The following is a 10,545-nucleotide window of genomic DNA, read 5'->3' as shown; positions in this document are numbered from 1 at the left end:
TGATATTCGTGCACGTTAAAGACCCCAGTTTATCGAAAGTACCCGGATGCCTCCACTACGGCATATTCCATAGCCTCTCTCGTACTGAGACGTTAAACGCCATAAACCAACAAAATCGTCCAATCATAACGGAAGAAACTTGGCGCTGTGGTCTGTTAGAAAATGCCTGGTTCAAACAGTATACGGTTGTAATGTCACCACATGACGTGACGTGGCAGCTGTCATCTCTCCAAAATCCTCTCTTTCCGCCTGCAACACAGCAAACGGAAGCCTAACGACGGAAAGGACCCAATGGTCTATCATAAAAATCGTTGATTGGTCGAGTCATCAGGTCACGTGACGTGCCACTTTCGACCTCCACCCTCGCGCTCCCATCCACTGTCAGTTCGGACCCTGGAGATTAAAAATCGTTGATTGGTAGAGTCATCAGGCCACGTGACGTGCCACTTTCGACCTCCACCCTCGCGCTCCCATCCACTGTCAGTTCGGACCCTGGAGATTAAAAATGGTTGATTGGTCAAGTCATCAGGTCACGTGACGTGCCACTTTCGACCTCCACCCTCGCACTCCCATCCACTGTCAGTTCGGCCCCTGGAGATTAAAAATCGTTGATTGGTCGAGTCATCAGGTCACGTGATGTGCCACTTTCGACCTCCACCTTCGCGCTCCCATCCACTGTCAGTTCGGACCCTGGAGATTAAAATCGTTGATTGGTCGAGTCATCAGGTCACGTGATGTGCCACTTTCGACCTCCACCTTCGCGCTCCCATCCACTGTCAGTTCGGACCCTGGAGATTAAAATCGTTGATTGGTCGAGTCATCAGGTCACGTGATGTGCCACTTTCGACCTCCACCTTCGCGCTCCCATCCACTGTCAGTTCGGACCCTGGAGATTAAAATCGTTGATTGGTCGAGTCATCAGGTCACGTGATGTGCCACTTTCGACCTCCACCTTCGCGCTCCCATCCACTGTCAGTTCGGACCCTGGAGATTAAAATCGTTGATTGGTCGAGTCATCAGGTCACGTGACGTGCCACTTTCAACCTCCACCCTCGCGCTCCCATCCACTGTCAGTTCGGACCCTGGAGATCAAAAATCGTTGATTGGTCGAGTCATCAGGTCACGTGACGTGCCAATTTCGACCTCCATCCTCGCGCTCCCATCCACTGTCAATTCGGAACCTGGAGATTAAAAATCGTTGATTGGTCGAGTCATCAGGTCACGTGACGTGCCACTTTCGACCTCCATCCTCGCGCTCCCATCCACTGTCAGTTGGGACCCTGGAGATTAAAAATCGTTGATTGGTCGAGTCATCAGGTCACGTGACGTGCCACTTTCGACCTCCACCCTCGCGCTCCCATCCACTGTCAATTCGGACCCTGGAGATTTGCTGACCATAGGCTGGCTCCAGTAAAGTCCAGTACTCCACGCGGAGTCGATGGGCTGGGAGGTAGTTGCAGCCGGGAAACAGTGGGAGGTTTTTATCTTTGTTCGTAAGCCTGTATGCAACTTTTGAGCAGTCGCCTCTAATTGGCTATTTAGAGCGTTAAAGAAACTTTCGATGCGCTTTTCACGGCCCCGATTCCCCGGTGCAGTTCATATTAGTCGCCGCCATGAGCAGTAGCTGATTGACTAGGCTCTTTTCAGTGATCTGCTACAGCATGTCAGCAGTTACTCTTTTATTTATGTGGCTATTCTCGCCTACTCATAACTTCGGTGTGCGAAGCTTAAATAAACCATGCGGCTCGGAACAGCTGAGACCGGACACAGTGAACAATAGCTTGCGCCAAGTACGACTCAGTATCATCGGCACAGATCGGCAATAAAGAAGAACGATTGAAATGTTAAAGAACAGCGCGTACTTTTGGCAGGGGTGAAAATAAAGACAAACGAGGAGGGGCGCTGTCCTCGAGTCTGTCAAAAGTACGTGCTTTTGTTTTTTAAATGGTACACCAACTCGCTCCAGCATCAATTCTAATATTAAAACTGCTGATTGTGAGAGATCCGTTGAAGAAGGGCCACGGAATTCTATGATATAAGGGTGACAGTTAGGGAAGGCCATTGATTTAATGGTGAGCCTGAGGGCAGAAAGGCAGAAATGAGGGCACTTGCCCATCTCTGGTCCGCACTAAGCGTCAGTGGTACGCATAGAATGCGAGCTAGGGACGAGTATATCAAAGCTTTTCTTCTCATATCCGATGATCAAAATGGTGACCATTCGTATGTCGCTCAAACAGGCACCCTTATATGATGAATAACTTATAAAAGTGATAATCCTAATCGGCATTGGCCTCGGATGGAAACTAAAAGCTGCAGGGAACACTCAAGCTCCGCCTTAAGTGCCAACTCCAAGGGCCCTTCGTGTACGTACGCGCCCAGCGTCGGCGATCTTGGCGTACGCCGGAACCGGCGTCCAAAGAGTCATCCATCTCCATGACCGTGGTGCTGGGTCGCGCCCCTCTCGACACGACGGAAACAATTTCAAGCCATGAAGAAAAGGGGTGGGGGCGCTGAAAGGACGATTTAAACCGCGAAGAAAGTTGGGGGAAACATGAAAGAGCTTTAAACCATGAAGAAAAAAGTCACCGAGAGCCCCACGGTCCTCCGATCTTTGTAAACCGGACCCCGTTACCGTTGCATGCGCCAGCGCCCGTGCGCCGGCGCCGATGTCTAGCACGGACAGATATCGGCGCCTCGCCGAGGTTCGCTAGCGTCTCGTGCAGTGCCCATGCGCAGAGCGGTTCTGGCGTACGCTAAGAGCGCCGACGCTGCGCGCGTACGCCCAGGAACGGCCCTTGGAGTTGGCGCTTTAAGGGTAGGACGCGATAGCATATTCGGTTAGCTGCCACATATACAGAAGGTCATTCTCTACATCCATAGATCCCTAGGAGACCTCATACCGCTCCTGGAGCAGTGGTGGAGCACTTACGCGATGCGCCGCTGCCTAGAGAGAGAGAGAGAAAAAGGTTTAATGTGTAGAATAGTTGGCTGGGCCCTCACTCCAGGAGCCCATTGGCTCTAGCACTGATCACCAGAGGAAGCTGTGTGAGCTGGACAGCGCCGCCTCCCAGTCTTCAGTTGTTGGGCTATTGATTCTTGGTATAGCTTGGTTTTCTGGAATGCCCGTACCATATAGTTTAAGTTAGTGACTTCAACTCAGTACGCGCAATGTGGATCGAGCGAATTCAGAAAGATATACCTGAATTTGCAGGTTTATGTAAGCATTCGATTTCAATTTCCTTATTATGACCCACTTGAGTTCCCCTTCACGTAGTGACCTGAGGAACACTTGATGATGAAATTGGGTTTCTTGATGGATTGATGTTTCGGCCTCGCAAACATTCATATCACTCGACCGCACGAAAAGTAGGTTAGCTATTTATTTACACATAAACAAACAAGAAGAAACGAGGCCATTCAGAAGGCCGCTGCGGACCCTCCGGGGTGGCTCTCAAAACTAGAGCCGCTCTGTACATTGCCTGAATTTTAATTAGATGAAGCCAGATTCATGCTGGCTGACCACGAGTCGTATGTACATAGCGTTTATTGTGTTTTGTTGATTGTTTGGTTTGTCCAATTTTCTGTGTAAAAGCCAGGCAATAAAGAAAAAAAAGAAGAAACGAGGAACGAGCAAGGAGAAAACTATTTGCAGCATGACAACGTTGGCTAGACGAAATCGCCGCCCGCTTAATACAGACAGAGCACTTAGATTTAAGGGCAGAGACAGCAAACAATAATCAATCAGGCGACACTTCTTACCAATCGATGGTTAGGAAAAGGAAAGTAATGTTTCCGCCATCTAATCAAAGACTGGGAAAGGATATCAGCTAACCAAATACTTGGGAAAGGAGGGGTCCCGAGCACACATACAAACAGCACTGGATTCACTGCATTCCGAGCATCTGCCTTCCTCTACGTTTCCTTTTCCGCGCACGTGCTTACGAGACACACGTATGCCTCGGCAACAATCACTCAAGCTTATTTATAAAAAAGGAGAAAGCTGTAGCTGAGGGGTCAAGCGTCAGGCGCCGAACGGCAACTACGTCCTGACCAGGGGCGTCTTCTGAGTACCCAAAGCTCAAACGACCCATTGGCGCCTCATCGCGTACCAATCAGCCACCGTACACATACGTCCTCACAATAAGCTATGTATGTGCATGAGCAGAGCGAATGACTGCCACGTAGGGAAACGAGAAGGCACAAAAACACATCCATTGGCCACAACAATGAAGACTCAGGCATTCAAACACTGAACACTGCACAAAGCTTCGTATGGAAAGAAATCTGTGGTAGGAAGGCAAGACGGAGACGGAACTGAGCGCTCTGGCGGCGGTGCTGCCGGCAACAATAGAGCAGCCACCGAGCCTCCGTCGTGCGTCCGCGCTTCCACGAATTTGGTAACCCTTCGTCCGGAGACAGGTGCACATCTCAATGTCGCTACCTCGCGCCGTACACTCCGTGCTGGAGAGTGAATGGCGCATCAAAAAGTTCAGCGAACTTCACCCCCCCCCCCCAAACGAAGAATGTCACACGGACGCTTGCTGTCCGTGTCAGATTACAGTTCAGCCGCGGTGTACGAAAATAGAACTACACACACACGCACACGTATGTCCGGCTGTCCAATCGGTTCACCAACACACACGCATAGCGGTTAGTTCAATCCGCATAAACGAAGCCAGAAACCAATCTGCACATTCTAGAATTCACCATGTCAGATCGGTGCACCAAACTGGCAAAAATAACTTCTAGCCGCCTACATCTCGAAACAGAACAACGTGTTTCTGTTGAGCTTTGTCCACAAGATTGGACCGTAATTCGGAATTATCCGGCACAGTGCCGGTTGCAAAAGCTGCCGCCGCTATCGGATCAGTAGAGCTCACCGGCTCCCCGCAAGCTACGAAGATTTCAGCTCCTATCCGGTCTGCTTTCGCCCCTTTGATCTCCACAGTAGCGTTACGCCTCTCATCGGTTACCTCACGTGCAGTTTTAGATCGAGTTTCAGGTAGCGCTAGCTCTTTGTACAGCTGCCCGCTGACATTCCTTTCAAAGAAAATCATGCCGTCAAGCATTTTTTCCTCACAGTTACCTTCATCATCTTGCTTGCTCACTTCTGGTAATGAAACATACTGTTTCTCCTCCACGCTGATACCCACAGGGTTAGATGCATTATCCAAATCCCCTAGTTCCCTAGCTGCCGCGAAATCTATTGCAGCGATCCCTGTTAGCTCACAATCTACTCGAAAAACATTTGCAGCTTCCGGAACTGCCTGAAGTTGTACTGGGGCCTCAGGTTTGTCTAGAACAGGTAAGTGGGAAATTTTGAAATTCTCTCCAAATTTTGCTTGCTCAGTTTCTTCATGTAGCCACTCTCTTTTTGGCTGCTCTAGCAGCGAGAGCCTTTCAGGTGTTATCAACTTGCCTACATCTTCAGGCCGATCTGCTGTCCCGGCGCATATTGTGAGCACCGGCTGGCTAACCACTTCATTTTTGACAGCTGGTATCGCCTGCAAATAGTGTTCCGGCTATCAGATCCTGTTTCTCCTCGTCGTCGACCCTTACTGCTACCTCCGAGTTAGCCCCAACCGGTTCTGGCACGGTGCTGAACTCTTCTTCGCGAGAAATGCACTCATGTACCTACTGGTTCTGCTCTATCTTTGGTTGATCTGGCAGCAAATTCGTCACGGGCGTGAGTAACACCCCTATGCCATCAGCCATCCGTTCTGGTATCGCACACAGGGTTAGGCCCTGCTGGCTAACTGCTGCAGCTTCCACAGCTGTAGCTATTGGCGCACACGACAGATCAGCTTCTGCTACCTGGAGAACCACATCTTCCCGTTTTATTTCATCGGAGCACTCACCCCAAGAAAGTGACTGAATCGTTTCTCCTCTTAGCGTTATTTCGGTCCCTGAATCCACACAGCCTTCAGAACTCCGCCCTTTGGTATCGAATCGATGCATTCCTTGTCCTCCACCTTGTCTGGTTGACTGATCTTATTAACAATCATCTGCGATTGGGAACCCAGCTTATCAGGCACCAGCATCTCCACATGGGCTACTAGTCTGCACACATCTCTCCTTTCAGCGGGAATATTTTGTTCTCCCTTCGAGTTCGGACACTCCATCATTGAATGCCCACATTTCATGCAGTGAAAACATTGAACTGCCACAAATAACATCTCACTATCAGCTTTGGTTCTCTGCTTTAATTTCAACTGCATCTGTGCAAGCTTTATCTTCTCCCGTTCAATTACGTGTTTGAGATTCTCAGTTTCAAGCAGCTTTTCTGCCTCCTCAATTTCCACACGTCGCATCATGCCCTCCCTATCATACCGTAAGGCAGCCAAGTCCGTTTTTTGTGTTATCATTTCTAGTACGTAAACGCTACACCAACATGGTGAATTCGGAGAAAGCCTCGCTGGTCGCTGTCTACTGCCATGGTGATCTCGTCGTCCTGAGTGACAACAGCAGGCTCCTTGATGCGGATGAGTTGAGCCCTGGCTCTCTCAGCAACTCGCCGACATGAACTTGCTTGACTTGGTCGCCTGGTTCTTGCTCTGAACCTTTGGATGTGGACGCCTGGTTGCTTTCAGCAGCTTGCTGTCTCGAACCCTCGACGGCTTGTCTTCGCTGAGTTGAGCCTCGGACATCCTCTCGAAATCGACCAGTGCTCTTGAAGCTTCTGGACGTCTTTTCCTCGAAGCAGCTTCACGTTTTCTCCTTTAGGACGAACTACTCTGAACCTTGTCCAGCGATTTGTTTCTCTCACCTTCCGTCAAATGCCTCGAGTAGAAAGACGTTGATATCCTGTCGCGACTGGCCCAGTTTAGTTTCCCCTTTACCTGGCGACCTGAGGAAACACTTGATGATGAAATCGGGTTTCTTGATGGATTGATGGTTCGGCCCCGCAAACATTCACATTACTCGGCAGCAGGAAAAGAAGGTTAGCTATTTATTTACACATAAATAAACAAAAAGAAACGAGAAAGGAGAAAACTATTTACAGCATGATTGAACCGTTGATTAGACGAAATCAGCCCCCGCTTAACCCAGAGCTCTGAGATCTAAGCTCTCTGCCTCCGCCCTTGGTGGGGACAGCAGACAATAATCAAGCAGCGACACTTCTCATCAATCGATGGTTAGGGAAAGGAAAGTAAACTTTTCGTCAACTAATCAAAGACTGGGGAAAGGATATCAGCTAACCAAATACATGGGAAAGAAGGGGTTCTGAGCACGCATACATACAGCACTGGATTCACTGCATTGCGAACCTTTGCCTTCCTCTACGTTTCCTTTTCCGCGCACGTGCATACGGGACACACGTATGCCTCGACAACAATCACTCAAGCTTCTTTATAAAAAAACAAAGCTGTCGCTTAGGGGTGAAGCGCCCAGTGGCACCTACAGCCTAACCATGGGCCTCTTCTGAGGGCCCAAAGCTCAAACGACCCATTGGCGCCGCATCGCGTACCAATCGGCCACCGTACACATACGTCCTCACAGTAAGCTATGTACAGAGGGCAAAACACATGTCTAGAGCAACCGAACTGTTTGTTCCGCATGTCCTAAAGCCGCTGCGACCAGGAAGGCGAAATATGACGATGAAGTCCTATGAATTTAACTGAAAAGGCTTACATACAGACAATTTTTAACCAAATGTTATCGCTAGATATCGCGTAATCAGCCTGAAACACGCCCTGAACGTGTTCTAGGCAAGCGTTTTGCCCTCTGTACATGAGCATAGTGAATGACTGCCACGTATGGAAACGAGAAGACGCAAAAAAAAAAAACATGCACTGGCCACAGCAATGACGATTGCCGCCATTCAAACACTGAACACTGCACAAAGCTTCGCATGGAAAGAAATATTTGGTAGGAAGGCAAGATGAGACAGAACGAGCGCTCTGGCGGCGGTGCCGCCGCCAACAATAGAGCAGCCACCGAGCCTCTCTCGTGCGTCCGCGGTCCCACGAATTTGGTTACCCTCCAACCGGGGACAGGTGAACATGTCGAAGTCGCTACTTCGCGTCATACACTCTGTGCTGGAGACTGAATGGCGCATCAATAAGTTCAGTGAACGTCACAGACCCCTTGCTTTCTCATTAGATTGTTGCGTGGTTCGGCGTATATTTTCTTCTTTAAGCTCAAGCGTTGGAGTAAATGCCTATAGGTTAATATCGGTTCTGAATAATTTTGTCCTTCCTAATGTTGGGGGACCCGGGGTAATGGGGCGCGGACAGCAGCGTGAGCGCCTTCGTTTACAACATCCACAGAGTGTCCTCGAGTTCACATGACTATGGAATTAAAGTCTATCTTATTTAGGACTCAGTATTCTGTCTGCGTGTTTATCCATCCTTCCTCTGGCATAGTTACTGCATGCAATTTAGGAGTCTGTATTTCCACAGGAGGCCTTCTGAGAAACCATCGTCAAAGCAATTGCCGCCTCCTCCGCCTTTAGGATTCCCTGGCATCGAATTGATGCTGCATTAACTAATCTCTCTTGCGCATCCGTGCATGCCGTGGCTGATATTCTGTTGAACGGTCCTGTCATGTCCACTTAAATTGCCTCTTCCAACCAGCCCCATGTTCTAATGGCGTTCGTCCTAGCAATTCTAGTTTTCTTATTTAATTCGGGGTGCATATTGCTCGGAATGGGCTGCACCTCGATCTTGCTTCTGAGCTTGATTTCGAAGTTCTCTGTGTCCTCCGTAGACAAAATGCATGGGAGGCCTACTCTATCGACTACGTCCCTTCCTGTCCTGCTTCCTGATATCCGTATCCTCTGCGATATCGATTGGCCTTCTATAATTTCGTCTGCAGTGTTCTGAATGACCATATATATTATTCTTTCTATTCTTCGTTTACCTGGTTAACAAGCGGTCTTTTATATAATTTGAGTATTATGACGTCCAACTTGTTCTTCTCCTCTTCTTCCATTTCACACGTGGTGATGTGTAAGTAATCGTGCTCAAAATAAACGCCTTTATTATGTTTACGGTTTCAGTTTCGCTAAGTCCATGCGCAAGGCCCCAGCACCATCTGCAGCCTCTCTTCTTGGTGATTAATTAGACGGCCGGAGAGAGCACCCGGAATATGACGATGAGATCGCCACGCCCCTTGGAGTATCCACGGAAAGGCAAGCCCTGACCACCGAGGCGTCTCACTGTTCCAGAGCTCACAGGTGCTTTCAAGGGCAGTGAGATCTTACCCGTCGTCAAGGTAGGTATGTCAATCCTTGAGCTCCACCGAGCCTGCCAGGGTGTTAGATATGCGGTGTACTGTATGTCTGCTCCGTCCCTTTTGAACAGGGGGTGCTCCTTTACGCTAATCACGAAGACAATAGCCGGAGGCGAGCCCGATGACGTCCTTTCTCCGGGGCATTGGAAGACCAGCCTGGTCCCTAAAGGCACTCCAGGCTTCACGTTGAGCTGGACGAGCTTCTCATCACGCTTCACGATGTGGCCGTCCGGTGCTTCGATGTTCCAAGCGATGTTCACCTTCTTCGCGCAGCTGTGAAAGACTTCCTCCAGGGTCACGAAAATTTCCCGCTCGACCACAGAAACCTGCTGCTCGCGTTGGTTGCAAATCCCTGTGGCAGAGGACCTTGTTGATCGGCGAGAGTAGGCACTCTGCGATGAGCCGTTTGCAGTGTGGCCAGACGAAGGCACCGTTGAACGCGTCTGGGAACCGGTTGGTGCGCCGCCGAAGGAGGAGCTGCCGGAGTGGTAGAACATCGCAGACCCACTGCCAAAACGAAAGGTCGCCTGAAACGTTCCACAGTTGTAACCAAAGGTGTGCTGAAAGCTCTCGCCGGCTCGGAACATATGCTTAAAGGTACCTCCAGGACAGAATGTCTGCTCACAAGTACGTCCAGGACCGAACGTCGGCTGGAATTTGCTGCCTGGCCCAAAAGTCTGCTGGAACAGGCCGCTAGAACCGAACGCTTGCTGATAGGCGCTGGCAGGATCGCTACGTCGACGGAAGTTGCTGAAGAACTCACCGGATGTCCTTTGGTGGTCACCGCTGAAGTGATGACTGAAGGAGGATGTCTCCGGTCCGAAGTGGCTGCCGGTGTTGGAAGAGAATCCGCTCCGGTAGCCCTTGCCGCCTGAGCTGTAGTAGGCCTCGCGCTTTTTCCGGTCAGTCAAGGCACTGTAAGCCTCGTTTATCTCCTTGAATTTCTCCTCCCCGTCGGGAGCCTTGTTCTTGTCGGGATGGTATCTGAGCGCCAACCTCCGGAAGGCCCTCTTGATGTCCTCGTCGCCTGCGCTCCTGTCTACTCCGAGCACTTGGTAGTAGTCCTTGACCATGTTCCGCTCTTGTTCAGCGGGCTCGGAGGGACAAGAGATAAGCAGACAGCGTGAAGTAGCCACGTCTCTTCTTCTTCATGTGCCCCCGTGCGGTCTGTCTTCGTCCTTTGTCGCGCGCCGGACTTCGTCGTCTTCTGCTGAGCTCTAGGGTCAGTCGGCTGTTCTCTGCTCAGTGCTCTTGCCAAGTACTGTGCGAACCCTCTACCGGCGTCCGGTCACATTTTGGCGGAGTCGCTGG

General features: G+C 50.2%; 1 protein-coding gene across 1 annotated transcript; it reads right to left on the bottom strand.

The window, feature by feature from the left end:
- Positions 1–9,062: 9,062 nt before the first annotated feature.
- Positions 9,063–10,307, bottom strand: LOC149356482 (dnaJ homolog subfamily B member 1-like). Its single transcript, XM_089576355.1, has one exon. It carries the CDS (start codon positions 10,305–10,307, stop codon positions 9,063–9,065), a length of 1,245 nt encoding a protein of 414 aa, XP_089432481.1.
- Between the last annotated feature and the right edge of the window lie 238 nt (positions 10,308–10,545).

The sequence above is a fragment of the Amblyomma mixtum genome, chromosome 3 (genome assembly GCF_055824585.1).
Source record: "Amblyomma mixtum isolate Tamu chromosome 3, ASM5582458v1, whole genome shotgun sequence".
Classification (NCBI taxonomy): Eukaryota; Metazoa; Arthropoda; class Arachnida; order Ixodida; family Ixodidae; genus Amblyomma; species Amblyomma mixtum.
This window is presented reverse-complemented; position numbering and strand designations above follow the sequence as displayed.

Bases quoted from the DNA above. Each gene is read 5' to 3' on its own strand.
- LOC149356482 (XM_089576355.1), bottom strand. From the start codon at position 10,307: ATGGTCAAGGACTACTACCAAGTGCTCGGAGTAGACAGGAGCGCAGGC.